This window comes from Dendropsophus ebraccatus, chromosome 2 (genome assembly GCF_027789765.1).
Source record: "Dendropsophus ebraccatus isolate aDenEbr1 chromosome 2, aDenEbr1.pat, whole genome shotgun sequence".
Classification (NCBI taxonomy): Eukaryota; Metazoa; Chordata; class Amphibia; order Anura; family Hylidae; genus Dendropsophus; species Dendropsophus ebraccatus.
Window position 1 is genome coordinate 194,888,490 of NC_091455.1, and position 15,837 is coordinate 194,904,326.

Consider the following 15,837-nt stretch of genomic DNA (forward strand, 5'->3'; position numbering starts at 1 on the left):
GGGGTCCGTTCAGCAGGTGATGCAGTTATTGTCCTAAAAAACGAACTTTTAAACTTGCAGCCCTGTGTCAAATTGGCGTGACCTAGAGTGTCTGTGCCCTAGGCCTGCGACGCTTCTCCGCCCCTAGTCATCATTAGTAATGCCCCAGGCAGGATTTCTCCTATTCAACACTTGTCTGAACACTGCACATGTGGTGGATCATTAAGGGACATGTGCAGTGTTCAGACAGGTGATGATTAGGAGAAATCCTGCCCAGGGGCATTACTAATGATGAGGAGGGACGGAGAGGCGGTGCAGGCCTAGGGCACTGACACATTAGGCCACGCCAGTTTGACACAGGGCTGCAAGTTTAAAATATGTTGGGTTTCTTTTTAGGAGAACAACAGCATCACCTGCCAAACGGACCCCAGGACAGATCTTGGATTAAAAGCAGCTATCCGACGGGTGTCATATGTAGAGTGTAAAGTGACAACTCTTCCCACTTACATTCTATACACCTATGGCAGTGATGTATTATTAAAGGAACACCATAGAGATCAATGAAAGCCAAATACCACCCCACCCCTTCAAACCCACATAAAAGGCATAGAAATTACACAAGGAAGAAGGCTTAAAGGGACAATTCTATCCAAGGACACAGACACTGACACATTCATAGGAATATTCTTTACTTCTAGTACAGGGAAGGGGAACCTTCAGTCCTCCAGCTGTTGCAAAACTACAACTCCCATCATGCCTGGACAGCCGAAGGCTGTCCAGGCATGATGGGAATTGTAGTTTTGCAACAGCTGGAGAGCCAAAGGTTCCCCATTCCTGTTCTAGTACATTGTATTTATGTATTACAGAAACACAATGGAGATAGATGAACGCCACATAACCACCCCACCCTTCACTCTCATATACAGGTATAGGAATAGAAGCAGAGATATAGCCAGCTGTCACCAGGGTCTTGGTATTGATGTCTGCAAGACTAACAAAGAGGGGACAACTCCCTATATCTCAGCTTCCAGTAAAAGCAAAGAATCAGAAGGAAGTACAATAGTATATAGATAGATGATAGATATATAAAATAATAGAAGTGTTTCTTACCCCCAGCACTCCTCCCGCTCCACGTGGTCCCTAGTGATTGCAGATTCCTCCTCTCGTCTTGCATATCATCCACCTGGACCTTGAGGGCGCCTTCTCCTATAGGCAGATCTCGGCGTGGAGCAGGCTGTAACACCGGCTGTGGGCTGAATAACTCCGCCGGGCTCTTACTTGAGATGACATGCCCGATCATCCTGACAGGTTCCTCCTCCCTTGTAACGTCCAGGGCAGGATGAGCGGCTTCCTTCTGCACAAAGCTAGATCTCCTCAAGCTGCTGCTATCTTCTGCCGCAGACGCTCTGGTCTCGTCAAAGAGCGGCTTCCTCGCTTCTTTGTCTTTATCGACAGCGGGAGAACTCCACGATCCTGACAGCAACAGGCTTCTCTCCGTAGTGTTTCCTGTCTCCATTGAAGTGTGAAGCAGAGTGGAAGCGCTGGAGACACTCGATATTCTCTCGTCATAATTAGATGACTTTGTGACATTCATGTCCCGGGGATAGACGGGAGACGATCGAGACGTTAAAGTCGCCACAGATGTTACCACAGTCTGAGATAATGGAGCGATCTTCTCACTACTGTTCTTAAACTGCACAGACGACAAACCAGAAACATGTGTCAGCGACAGCTCTATATCAGGGGTGGTAGACGGCTTTGTTATTTTTGAATATTTTTTTATTTTTGAAAAAATTTAAATATATATTACATACACACACACTTTGGGGGAAATTTATCAGACATGGTGTAAAGCGAAACTGTCTCAGTCGCCCCTAGCAACCAATCAGATTCCACCTTTCATTTTCCAAAGAGTCTGTGAGGAATGAAAAATGGAATCTGATTGGTTGCTAGGGGCAACTGAGCCAGTCTACCTGTACGCCATGTCGATAAATCTCCCCCTAAGTATATATACACACACACATTATATATATATATATATATATATATATATATATATATATATATATATATATATATATATTATATATACACACACATATATATACACCCATACATCACACAATAATATATACAGGCATGCGCATATATTATATATATATACACACACACACACACACACTATATATATATATACACACACACACATAGAATTCTATCTACATACATATACATACATAATTACAACTACATAAACACATCTACTTCTAGTCGTCCTGAGGCAATAGTTATATACCATGGTATACCATTTATGAGCTTCTTAAAGGAGTATTCCCATCTCAAAGTGATGTGATATTGCAAAACTTTATGATGGGTGGGGGGTCCAACCCCTGTGAAGGAAGGGGTAATCTAGCATTCCTTCCAAACATTAATAAAGTGAATGGGGTTGGCATCCATTCCCTGCACAACTCAATGGCCATAAGTGCAAGAAAAACAGTAAAAAAGGGGCTGCAACACCCTGTCAGTGGGGGGCTCCCACAGGTCAGCCACCAATCACAAATTGGTATCCTAGTTATAGGGCATCACTTAAAAGGATATTATCATAAAGTTAGAAGTATGTAACCTGCTGCTACAGTGCACAGAGGATGAAGTTAGTTAGTTTCTTTCTTCCTCTGTGCAGTTTTCTGGAGTTTATTCCATATGCTTATTAGGCTTCCTGGGGCACTGGGGGCAGGACTAACACCCTCAGTGCAACAAATGATCCTGCCCTCAGCTGACAGACTCTGACCATTAGCCCCGCCCCCAGTGCACCAGTATGCCCAATTTACATAAGGAATAAACTCCTAATAGCACTGAATTGGTGCCGATGATGAAGGTAAACTAACCTTCATCCTTAGCACTTTGCGCACTATAAGGACATATTAGCAGGTTACAAACTTCCCTTTAATAAGTTCTGCTTTCCCCTTTAAAAGTCTTTCCATCTATCTCCTCCCAGATCAGAGATGCGAAAAACTCTTCTTCAGCTCATTCTGTTGGAATTCGTAGATCTCAAAGATAACATAACACCTGCGCTCAAACAGGACAGATCTAAAACACAGCGACACTGCACCACGTATAAAAACCGACTCACATAAGACCTAGAAACTTACTTTTTCTTCTATTTCCTTAGTTAATATTTCCTAGAAAGGGCAGAGAATTGCAGCTGTGTTCACCAAATCACCACTATGCAAAGTGTGAACACACACACAAGTACATAGTTTCTACTACTGTAATCGTTAAAGAGGGTTTGGGTGTCTGAACTCCATAGTATTCCCAGTGAATTAGGCTGGGTTCACACTTTGATTTTGCAATCCATTTTTTTCATCTGTTTTTGCAAAAAAAAAAAAAAAAAGGATAAAAAACAGAAGCATGTGTGTGCATCTGTTTTGATCTGTTTTTCCATTGAAATTATAAAAAAAAAAAAACAGATCAAAACGGATCCTTTTTTTTATCGTACACAAAAACGTAGTCAACTTGATCTTTGTGTCCATTAAAAAACAAAAACAAAAAAACAGCATCTGTTTTGATCCGTTTTTTTTTTTATAATGGAATTGAATAGAAAAACAGATTAATACGAATGCACACACATGCATCCGTTTTTTCCATCAGTTTTTTTGCAAAAAACGGATGGAAAAAACGGATTGTAAAAACATAGTGTGAACCCAGGCTTACCCTGGAAGTAACCTGGGAGGTGCTCATGTTGGGGTAATTTTATTCTTTTTTTTTTTAATGGTCTTATTTTTAGCTAGACAACCCCAATGTCTATGTGATCTGCTATAGAGGTCACACTGACTGTGGGGTAAATAGGGGTCGGAGATACCTGTTCAACTTCCACCATAGTGACGGGCTGAGTCTGGTAGCGGGCATTCATCCTCCTCTGCCGTATATCCATCCTGGTTCGGGCAGACTTCTCCTTAGTGACTGGTTGGGAGAGCTTATTGAATAAGGCCATCTTTTCAGCCAAGGTCAGAGAGGAGGAGTCTGGTTCCTCGGGGCCTTCAGGTTCTGCTTTGGTTTCCTTTGCGATTTCTGGCTCTGCCTGGGAAGCGGCCTTGTGCTGTGCGGCCTGTAAACTAACATTTAGCGACAAAGAACAGGCATATAAATAACATATATACAAATACAGCTGACCAGATCTGAAAATCCCATGCGACTCAAACATGCTGAACCAAGCACATAAGGTTTTAAAAAGTCACAAGAGTGTACACAGTCTAAGGTATAGAGGTGGTCAGATCCTGAAAGTGATGGCATTAGACATCCAGCATGTTTCTTCTAAAGGTGGGTCCACCATAAAAACTACCCTTAGCAGACATCATAAATAGGGGTCCTCTACTCCGAGTCTTCCTAGGCGGACTCTAGTTGTACTTGTATAACACAGACAGTTATCTAAATGGCCATCATGCAATACCACATCCCTCCAACGTTATATACTAAAGAAGAAATGCTTAGCTAGTCCGAGCTTCTCCATGCAAAATTTACGGATACCAGGGTGATACCTGCTGATTGTCCTGGGGGCTACATTCTTAGAGGGATTATCCAGGAATAGAAAATACACAGCTGCAAAAACAACGCCACTCCTGTCCTTAGGTTGTATGCGGTATTACAATTCAGCTCCATTCACGTCAATGACACCGAGCTGCAAAAAGCACACCCAAACTGAAGATAGGGGTGGTGCTGTTTCTGGATGAAAGTGACCGTGTTTTTCTAAGTCTTTTGGAAAACCCCTTAAAAAACAGGTAAGCACGCTACAGCTGTACCTGATTAACTACTGTACTGATTTCCTTACTACTGTATTTTCTGTCTTACATTTGCGACTATGACAGACTATTTAACAGAGCGACTCCACTACATAATGTTATTACATGGATTTCTCTGTGATCAAGTCCTCAAAATGTCAGTGAGCCTAGTGCAAAACAGGACATTACCAGAGTTCACAATCATGAAAGATACTTCTTGCATGCGGATCCTCCCCATGTACATGCACAATACACAGAAATCTATGAAGCCAAAAACATCCTGCACAATCAGCTGTGGAATTTTTCCCTTTATTGTTACCATACATTCAGCAGGTTAGCAAGTAGCAAAGAACAGATAAAAAGATGACAAAAAAAAGTGTCTGACTACAGGATTTGTTTGTAGTCTGTAACCATAGAGATACAAGTCTATATGTGAGTTGCAGACATCATCACATGCACAATTTAAAGTGATCTAACTAGTAAATTTCTGGCAGTGACCCCAGGAGAGCAGTAGCACTGGACCAGGAACGACAATAAGTTCCCAAATATTGCAGAAATGCCACAGGTTTTATAGTCAATCTGTCTCTATAACATGCTCTGAACTAAAGTGTCAAAGAGGCAGGGCCAAGCCCCAGCAGGCACTTCTCCTTGCTCCCGCACCCCTTTCCTGCTTTGACTCATCGATGCGCAAAGTTCAGTGCTAGAAGACAAGCAATGTATCTCGATCGGTCAAGGCAGGGAGGAAGCAGACATGCATGCTAAGGCTTGGAACCGCCTCCTTGACACTTGAGCTGACAGATTCCCTTTAAACATGGATTTCACCACTGTAATATTGGGGTATAATACAATGACTTTGTATTCCTGACATATCTTATGTTATTTTCCAAACAGAACAAAATAACTTCATTGACTGTAGTTCTATACAATGTACTTTTTAGGCAGGTTAGAAGTCATGCATCCACACCATACGACCTGTTATGACGTGAGTGTAACAGCAACAGTTGGTGTTAACACCAGAGTTAATATTTAATGGGGCATCTGGCACATGTGACGGTGGTTGTGCTCGGCAGCATGCAGGACACGTTGCCTCTAGTACCTGATCTGTTGCACACAACTCTTAGTTACAGTGGGACTAGGGAGTCTTGGGGTTACAGTGTGTGTAGTCACTGTGTGTGCGGCAGGGCTAGGCTTGCTTTCACATTGAAAGGAAGAAAAAAAAAAAAAGGAAAACAAGAATAGTAAATGAGCAAGGAGAAAGGAAAAGGGTAAAATATACAAAAAAAATATAGCAAGTAATATTAGCTGTGCTGGAGAAAAAAAAAAGCATAAGAGCCTTCAAGTGAATGATAACGAAAGGGAAGACCAAACATAAAAGTTTGGAAAAACCTGCATGACTTACAATACATATAATCATAAAAAAGTACATTTTCTGAGCGTCTTTAATAAAAGGTATGCAACTTTTGTAATATAGTTTATTTTTTTTTTTCTATTCAATGGCATCAGTAAGGGGTGACATTGTTGTGTCGGGAACTGCAGAGATGCACAAGCCCAGGTGCCAGTACAGCAACCTATATGTAACTGTGCCGGGACTAGGGCTTATGCAGCCCTGCAGTTCCTGACGCACACATTGGTGGAAGCAGAGGGGTTGGGTCACCCATCACTGCTGCAAATATAAACAATTATAAAGTTAGGCTGGATTCACACTGCATTTTTGCAGTCCATTTTATGCCAAAACGGATGAAAAAAACTAACGTTTTTCATTTACTTCCATTATAAAACAACGGATTAAAAACACATCTTTGGTGGACCGTGTTTTTGTGTACGCTAAAAAACAAAAACAGGTGCATTTTGATCCTTTTCTTAATAATGAAAGTCAATGGAAAAACCAGATCAAACAGATGCAAAAAAAATATATACATTTTTCATCTTGTTTTTTTTTTTTTATTAGTTTTTTTGCACAAAACGGATTGCAAAAACGCAGAGTGGAACCAGCCTTAGATAACTTAAAGTAAAAAAAAAAAGAAAAGAAAGGATCCCTTTAAGGGGGTGTCTAGCGTTTCTGATACAGCGTCACTTGACACCAGACATTTTGGTCCTGAGTGTAGCCATGCATGCAGCCCGATTCTGCACAGGGGATCGGCTACAATATAGATATAGGAACTTCATAATTTTTAAACAGAGTTGTAAAATTAAATTATAAATTTGAATTTTTTAAAAATTTAAATTATAAAACCAGAAATAATATAACTGCTCGACCTTCTTAAATTTCTCACCGCAACCAGGAAAACCTCACAGTTCCAGCTTAACGTTACTTTCTACTTAAGTACTATGTAGCTGTAAGTAACACCAACTCCGATTTCAGGACACGCAGCGTGTACTTTATTTGGTGCTAGGGGGATGAAATAATGACCTATTTTTTTCCTGGAAAAGCCTCGACTACAGTGCAGCTAAATGATTCATGTCTCAATTCCCTTTGGAAACGCAGTGCATCTCGCTCAGTATCCATCATTTTGGCAGACGTGCTGTGAAGTGCCCGGGTCCCTCAGCTACAAGTACTTCATTCTCCCCTCCAGGCTAATAAACTGGGAACAGAGCCCAGCTCCCCCGCACTAACAACCAGCAAGGGTCGTGCCAGCACTTACGTGGCAGCGATTACCACTTCTTCTGTGGTGACTGGCTGAGTGCGGGACCTGTCCTGGGCACGCCGCAGCCTTCTCTCCACCGCCGCGTTTCTAGCACGTGGCTTTGCGGCTTTGGGATCCAGAGATTTTTCCATTTCCTGCAATGGAAACAACAAGGAAGTCAATGGGACAAATTATTGTTCAGGTTTTAGGTCACCCACAATCCATTAAACTACTGTACCCGGATTATACGTGCAAAACGCTGGCATGGGGATAGATCCGAGGGAATTCGGGATATATTTTACACATTAGTGTATGAAATGTTGGCACAACAAGAGATACCACAGTGGTAAAAGGGATAAAAGCTGCTTCTTGTAAGTACAAGACAGACATAATACGGGATTAAAAACGCCTGGAGAAACTGCTGGCAGGAAACGTGTTACACTCCACTGGTAGCAATGCCAAGAAGAACAACTGAGTCTCACGGCAATGAACAAAGAAATAGCGAAATAATCATTTATAATTAAATTGATAAAAATGGGGTCATAATCTAGGGGGAAAAAAAAAGATCCAAAAAGAGCATCAGACTATGGGCCCTATTCCACCGGACGATTATCGTTAGCATAATCGTTAACGATTAACGATCTCAAACGACCGCTATTGCGAAAGACCTGAAAACGTTCACTCATTTCCATGGAACGATAATCGTTACTTATGATCGTAATTGCAATCGTTTCTTCTTCCGTATTTATTCGCTATTGCGTTCGTATCTATTGCGAACGACCGAACGATGTCTTATTCAATGCGAACGATTTGCGAACGAGCAACGATAAAAATAGGTCCAGGCCTTATAAAGCGATCAACGATTTCTCGTTCGGTCGTTAATCGTTACTGCATTTCAACCGAACGATTATCGTTTAGATTCGAACGATTTAACGATAATCTGAACGATAATCGTCCGGTGGAATAGGGCCCTATGTAATATGGCTCATCCTTCAAGTGCAGAACTTTCGGGAGTGACAGCCCCAGGGGGTGTCAATCTCCAGACGAGTTTGTCCAAGTGGAGGCTCTGCAGTCAGCTGGGACACCGGCGACACGTGAGGACACAGAGCACGGACAAGTAAGGATAACAGTGTATGAAGTGTATTAAAATAGACGACCCCTGGACAATCCCTTTGAGTGTGCGCTTCTGTGCCATTAGTAGTTTATCTTCTATGCTAATTAGGCATTATGGTGCACTGAAGGCGGGGCTAGAACAGATTTACCCCTGGCCAGGGGCGAATAGGTGCATTGACGGTGGTATCCAGATAAGTGCACTGGGGATGACAGTCCTGCCCCCAGCACACCTTAACAAGTAATTAGCATTGAAGATGAACTACTGATAGCATGGAAACGGCGCAAGGATGAAAGTAAGAAACTTGCCTTCATCCTCAGTGCCCCGTGCACTATAGGAACATAATCAGCAGGTTTTACAATAGGGGCTATAAATGAAGCAGCCAACTTAACTGGTGGTGGCTACTCTTTTGGCATGCCACGCTACTAGCGTAGTGTATCAGAGAGTGTCTGTAGGAGCAGGAACACCTGTCGAAGTTAGGGGAGTCCCTGCCCCAGTACATACTTTCTATGGCAGCCTATGACATCAGTTTAGGGCATCTTAGGAAGTATGTACAGAAGCAGGGAACACTGTCAAAGCACGCCCAACAAATGTAGTTGCTCACCTCCAGATTGTGTGTATAGCACCAGGACCAGTGATTATATAGTAATGAGCAACAATGTATACAATACAGTACATAGCATTACTCCATTTAACTGGAAAATACATACACGTACTGTAATGAGTGGCAACATGTGTACACATTGCAGCTCAGCCCTAAAAACTCGCCATGCCATCTTGCATTTGGCAATGGCCACATCTGTATCGCCAATAGGGGGCCCTAAACAGAACACACTCTTTGCCTTTTGGAGGAGAGCTACTTTGCATGTTTTTTCCACAGTGATCATGACATGCAGCCTGTACAACTCCCTTTGCCAGCCCGGCCATCTCTTAGAGGAGACTGATCCCCCCCCTTAGTAATAGGAGCTTGCAGTGATGAGAATATCCCTGCTCTGTAACCGTACAGTATTTGTATCGGCTGTTCTTGCGTCATCTTAGATGACCTCATTATAGGTTATTAAAAATAAGTATTATCCCCATCACTGTAAGATCAGGAGCAATCAGGCGTAGAAATTAAAGACGACAAAGTAAGAATATCTATATGACCAATTCGGAACACAATGCGCTTTATGTGTAGTAAACCGTAGCCGGCTGGAAAAACCAAGGTCTACTATTAAAGCAATCACCGGATTTACGGTTGATGAATGAAACTATTGACAGAGTCTTGGGTAGCAATAATTAACAGTTTTTTCTCTATATTGGAATAATGCCCAAAAATGATTCACCCGGTAATTACATGGTCTACATGGTAATAAACCTGAGCAGCCATAGCAAGGGCTACACCATTACCTGCAGATGCCACAACATTTTACTTACCCTAAACAAGAGCCTCTTTGCAGCGACACTAAGCTTTGCTCTTTCATCCACCTTCGCTTCCTCTGTAGGGAAAAGAAATTTGAGGAACCAAATTCAGTATATCCATGAACGCTATGTAGACATGCACTAGGTATGGCAAAATATAGAACTGGAACAAATATAGCTTGGCTGCTAATATAACAGACCAACAAAGCTGTAATTATAGTCTAAAAGAAAAATATGTGAATTTTATAAATCTAGAAAAAAAAAAAAAAAAAAAAAGTTACAAAAAATGCAGACGCAATTTTCGCATCGGACAGCTATCAATTGCCACTGATGGGTTGATCTGGATGGAGAATTCTGTATCCAAATCAGAGTGGCAGGAAAAATTCTCTCTAATAGCATTCAAAGGGAAATTCTATACTATGCTGAAAAATCCATGAGGAATAATACTTAAAAAAAAAAAAAAAAAAATTGACTTTGTTGCGTTTTCACGTTTCTGTGTAAATTCTACATATTAAAAGTCAGTGAGAGATTTACAAACCTAGATAAAAGTTTGCATTAAAATATGGCAGAATTTTTCACGTCTTGAATTTGCAGCATGAACAAGCCCTAAAGGGGTTTGAAAGGATAAAACTGTTCCATTTACGTTGAGGCCCCGTACACACTGAGTAAAAGCAGCAGGATCCCGCCTGCCTCACACAGTGTCTCTATGGGATGGCTCGCACGCTTTCGCTTTCGTCGTTCTCCACTCAAAGAATTGACATGTCAATTTTTTGAGCAGAGAAAGCGGAGGCGCGCACGTCATCGCATAGAGACACCGAGGCAGCCGGGATTCTGCAACGGGGGGCTCTGCTGCTTTTACTCAGTGTGGACATACCCTAAGGAAACTAAGCTGCAAAACCTACACCCAAACTAATCAGAAGTGCTTACAGTTAAATGTGGCCATTGGCTTCCAACCCTATCAAGCACGATTCTGTCTGGAGGCTGCATTATTACTCCGGCCACAAGAGGCCGCTCTCTCTCCCACACCAGCGTTGCAGTGTATGAGTGATGTCACTTGTGCACTCGTAAAGCCCATAGACAGAGGGAGAAGCATGAAGGAGGTCCCTGCTGCAGCTGGCGAGTATGTGGTTTTTTTTATCCTCCTTTTTACAATCCGGAAACACTGATGGTTTCCTGAAGCCTTCCAGATCAGTGTTCCCTGATCGTAAAAATGGCCACGGAGGTGTGAAGTGGGCCATATTGGTTTTAATTGTAATATAAGAAAAGTAGGGACAAAGGTAAAAAGCCGGCTAAGGGGAAGGGGGGCTGGGATAGTCTTTGTTTGAATTTCAATGTTTTTATCAGTCTTCAAAAAAAAATAATATATATATATATATATATATATATATATATATATATATATATCTCAAATACCAAATCAAGAAAACAAAATAAATAAATAAATACAAAAAGGTGGAAATATACTTGCCTTCTTCAGGTGTTTGTACTAGTGGAGAGGGAAAAAACGCTGTCCTGTGGAAGATAGAATAATCATTATCCAGTCTTATGTCAATCCACTGATGTTCTCTCATAATGTAAAACTCATGCAAAATGTGAATAAATCCATTGCACAGCAAGTTAACAAAAAATAAATAAAAAACAAATACAAAAAGTGCAAAAATGGCATTTTAAGGATTTAGGTTTCTCCATAAGTTGTCGATGTGCACAAAATCCAGAGAAGTTCTGAAGCTACTATATATTATATAATATATACGGGACTGAAAAACAAGGAAAGCAATTTCTTTAAGTTTTAGTCGTGGGCGCAAAATAAGTAAAATAAAAGCGTGATCCATTGGGCTGCTGCCAAAACACGCGCTCAAGCCATTCAATCATCGGTCCCAACTGTATGGGCTCTAGCTGGTCACTCCTATGCGTACCTATCGGTTTCTTTTCGTTCAGCTGAGGTTACAGGTTGGGTTCTAAATCTTTCAGAAGTCTTTCTATTGTCCCCGGGAGAGATATAGAGTCTTGGCCTTCGCGGGCCTCTTTCCCGCTCATTGGCTGCACCAAGATCAACACTTGAGGTTGGCATTTCAGCCTTGGGTTCACTTTGTAACCAAGATGGAGGTTATTGGAAAGAGAAGAGGGAGAGAAAGAAAGAAAGATAAGGATGAAAGTATAGAACACAGCAAACATGTCAAACATCGAACACCATGCAAGAGGACGAACAACAACATTCCGAGAGAGAGGATGCTTTGTGCTGACAAAGAGTGAGTATTCTTATTTGGTCACCAAACAAGTGCATCTAAGGATATATTGTGCGGTAAGTTGAGGACGTGCAGGGGTCACACACTATTAATGGGGGGAAAAAAGTTTTGCAAACATCACCCACGGGTCTGCTTTATTGCTGGAATTTGCCGTCTCCAAAAATGCAGTCCTAAGCTGGGCCACAGACACCTTAGTGTTTACCATTCCGGCTTCTCCATTGGCAATGTGGGTATTCTCTTCGGTGCCTGAAAAGACCATTTCTTTTTGTACTTCTGAAGCTTTAAATTGAATTGCTTCTGATTTGGGTGTGCCGGAGTCGGACATTGAGCGCACAAGCATTTTATGCTTCATGGTTGAAACTTCCTTGGCTTGCCCTGGTGGTCTGTACGCCTGAGGGCTCAAGCCGCTCTGCAGGTACATAATGGCTTCGGCTTTTCCCAAGCTGTCGTTTGACTTTTTCTGGGGTATAGCAATATGTGACATGTATGGAAGCGTCTCCTTAGGAGGATCACTCTTCTGCTGGTCGACATAGGAGGATATAAATCTTGGAGTTTCCTCAAATGAGTCATGAAGCTTACCATTACTAGTCTCGGCTTTGTAGGGCTCAAACTTGGGACCTTGGTTGAGTTGACGCGGTTTATCAATGTTCACCTCATTGACTGCCCGTGGATTTCTTAGTGAGGTAGTAAAGGCAGACACCATAACGTTGTCAGACTGGGTGCGGGAAACAATCTTAGGGGCGTGGGCAACATTAGCTGGCTGGATGTAGCCGTGAATGGGTTGACGGCCCGGGGTGGGCTGCTTAAAGACTCTATCGAATGCAGAGTTCTCGGACTGAAAAGGCTTAAAGTAGACCGGGGCGGCAAGGTGCTTCTTTTGGGTGGAGGTCTCTGTATCAGCTTTTGGACTCCCATGCATGTTCTCATCTCGCACCAGTCTCTCTCTAACTTTAACTCTTTAAAAAAGAAAATTAATTAGAATTTCAAACTTCACTGTATGGAAAGAATTAGTATAATGATCACAACAAAGTATAGAAAATGAAAAAAAGAGGACATAAAAGAGAAGTAACTTGAGAAAGCCAGATTTATTACAAGAAGCAACACAAATCCTGTAAATTGGGAAGTTCCTTTGAGGGATAATTGTCCCATCTAGCCTGAGGTCTTGGTAGATAATCTCTTGGCTATGCTCTGCAATGTGCTTCTAGGTCCCTCTTAGCATCAAGATTTAAACAGCAGATTTTGTCATGTAGAAGGGCAAAGAGGAGTCACAATTTAGGAACTAAAAGTTTCCTTTAGTACCAAATACATGGCAACCGACATTTACCTACTTTATCTATCAAACTCACCGCTTATCCCTTCTATATGATCTCTTGCGAGTAGTACGGTTATGACAAGCAGTATTAGATGGCAGTAAGTAGTTTTCTTCTAAAGTGCATCAGCTTAGAAATAAGTTGTATTATAAATCTTCAAACGTAAATTATCATCTATATTTATAGGGAACCAAACCTTAAAGGTGGAGTGTGATCTGGCCCCAGTACCTTAAAGCTACTAGGCACAGCTTTCAGACGCTGTGACTGGCAATTAAAAATAAAACAACAAAACACACATCTTTAATGCTCGGTCCAGACTCCCGATAACCAAGCATGAGGGTAGTCACGCGGCCTCCGCCCTCTTCCTGGCCACTGACGCTTGATTGGCTGTTTTTTTTTTAAACAGCTGCCCTATCATAGAACTAGGGCCAGATTACTCTCCAATCAGGGAGTTTCACTTCCAAAAAGGAAAAAAAAAACAAAAAAAAACAAGACACTTTACTGCAGCCCTCTTTTTTTAAACTCCCGATAAACATCGGGCAACCAGCCATACAATTTTCTTAAAGCAAGAAATACATGGACACATCCGGTCAACAGCAGCATGCTAGTTGAGGTCCAATCTGGGTATGTAGACTTGCGTGTGATCAAGGTTGCAAAGACCTTAATTGAATGGGCACTTGCAATGGTGGTACTGCAACACTAATACCACACTTAGGAGACTGACAATCTTCTAGAAGAAAAAAGGAGGGGAAAAAAAAAAGGAGCCCAAGTTGCGTAAGAATAAAGGCCGCCGTAGGACACTTACTGTAGGTGTAGTGGAGACCAGGCTCACAAGATAACACGAAGGATTCAATATTAGAGATAAGCACAACTCGCGCATGCTTGAGTCCGAAAATTTAGCATTGTGATACCAGTGGCTGAAGAAACTGGATGCAGTCCTAGTGAGTCCTTGAAAACATGGATACAGTCTATGGCCTATGGCTTTATCCATGTTTTCCCGTTCTCCCTAGAGCTGCATCCAACTTCTTCAACCACCAATATTCAAATGCTGAACGCTTGGGCTCAAGTGTTCTTGAGTTGCGCTCATCTCTAATATATACTAAACCAAGACAAATAAAATTGAATACTCCAAGTAACAAAGCGCTGACTTATACAGAAACATCATCTAGTACTGCCCATTCCTCATTTTCCTGCCTAAGATAATCCTTACGGCTGACACATTTCAGATTTGTTAACAGTCAAAACAACATTAACGTCTCTTCTTTCATTACTATCACTGAAACTTATCTCCCTCCCTGATGGGGCCAGCTGCAGACAGCCTAAATCCATCCAACACCAGTGAAGGAATCCAGTTGTGCAGCCTTAAGATTTCACACGACCTTTCCCGCTCCCCCCCCCCCCCCACCGCACTTCCAGGTTACGTAGGATAAATGTCAAGATTCAGGTTTATTTCTACAGCTTAACATTGTATTGCAAATGTTTAATGTATGCTAAACCTATAGCGCCCCCTGAAGAGGTTGAGGCTGATCTACACGTAGACAAAAACAAGAAGCAAAGACGGAAAAGTTTCACAAAGTATCTTTGATCTTCACAGCATTTAACAGGAATGAGCAAACTTGTCGAACGTATGCGCAAACCCAAACTTTCGGCACGTTCGCTCATCTTTAGTCTTAGTGTATTCAAATATAAGGGTTACAGTTTTTATTAGCCATTGTGGTAACTATAAAATTAGATTATACTTTTATCCTTTAGTTTTTTTTTTTTTTTATTTGCGATCCAATTAGTTGTGCAATAAGTTTGTGGCAGGGAAAACAAACAGGTGCGTAAGTGATGCCACAGGGGCCATTGCTGTTCTGTGGTTACGGGATGGATGTGGTTACATTTGGATTTGGTTAACGTTTTGGAAAGAGCAACCGAATTAAAAGTAGGTAAGAATTAGCCACAAAACCACAAGCACTGGTACCTGGAGGGCCAGCTGATGAGAGACGCTGTGTCCCCATCGGAATCTTTCTGAAGGAACCACTCGGGTTTCTGCTTCCCTGCTCTGCTGCGTAAAAGAGACCACCTTAATAAACCGCACGGTAATCACATGGCAAGTCATAAAAAGCAGTGGAGCAGGTGCTGGAAAAATGTAAAGTTACAGTGTTTGTTGGCAAGAAAACTTCTCTGAAAGCTGTGTGGAGCAGATAAACTTTCCTCCTTTTCCGTTTTGGTACTGGAGAGAGTTTGGAAAGGAAGAAGCCTGCCTCCCCCCTTCCATGTATCAAAAACTAGAGACAGGCAACACATGCACAGACAGACAAAAATAGAGACGGAGCAGATGGACAAACGCGATCCGGATGCTCAGATACAAGTATAAAGCTGGACCTAAACCCTCCAAATCATCCTAAA

General features: G+C 41.9%; 1 protein-coding gene across 10 annotated transcripts in view; it reads right to left on the reverse strand.

Annotated features, from left to right (window-relative positions):
* SVIL (supervillin) overlaps positions 1–15,837 on the reverse strand; it is a 93,155-nt gene that overhangs the window by 49,047 nt on the left and 28,271 nt on the right. For 7 of the 10 annotated variants that reach the window (XM_069958996.1, XM_069958994.1, XM_069959000.1 and 4 more), the window contains 8 exons: positions 12,262–13,092; positions 11,807–11,977; positions 11,359–11,402; positions 9,906–9,967; positions 7,397–7,533; positions 5,851–5,946; positions 3,839–4,091; positions 1,090–1,672 (listed from right to left, as the gene is read on the reverse strand). In XM_069958996.1, coding sequence (XP_069815097.1) covers positions 1,090–1,672; positions 3,839–4,091; positions 5,851–5,946; positions 7,397–7,533; positions 9,906–9,967; positions 11,359–11,402; positions 11,807–11,977; positions 12,262–13,092 — 2,177 coding nt within the window. The remainder of the gene's footprint in view (positions 1–1,089; positions 1,673–3,838; positions 4,092–5,850; positions 5,947–7,396; positions 7,534–9,905; positions 9,968–11,358; positions 11,403–11,806; positions 11,978–12,261; positions 13,093–15,837) is intronic. The other 3 variants (XM_069958999.1, XM_069959002.1, XM_069959003.1) reach the window with 2 other exon arrangements.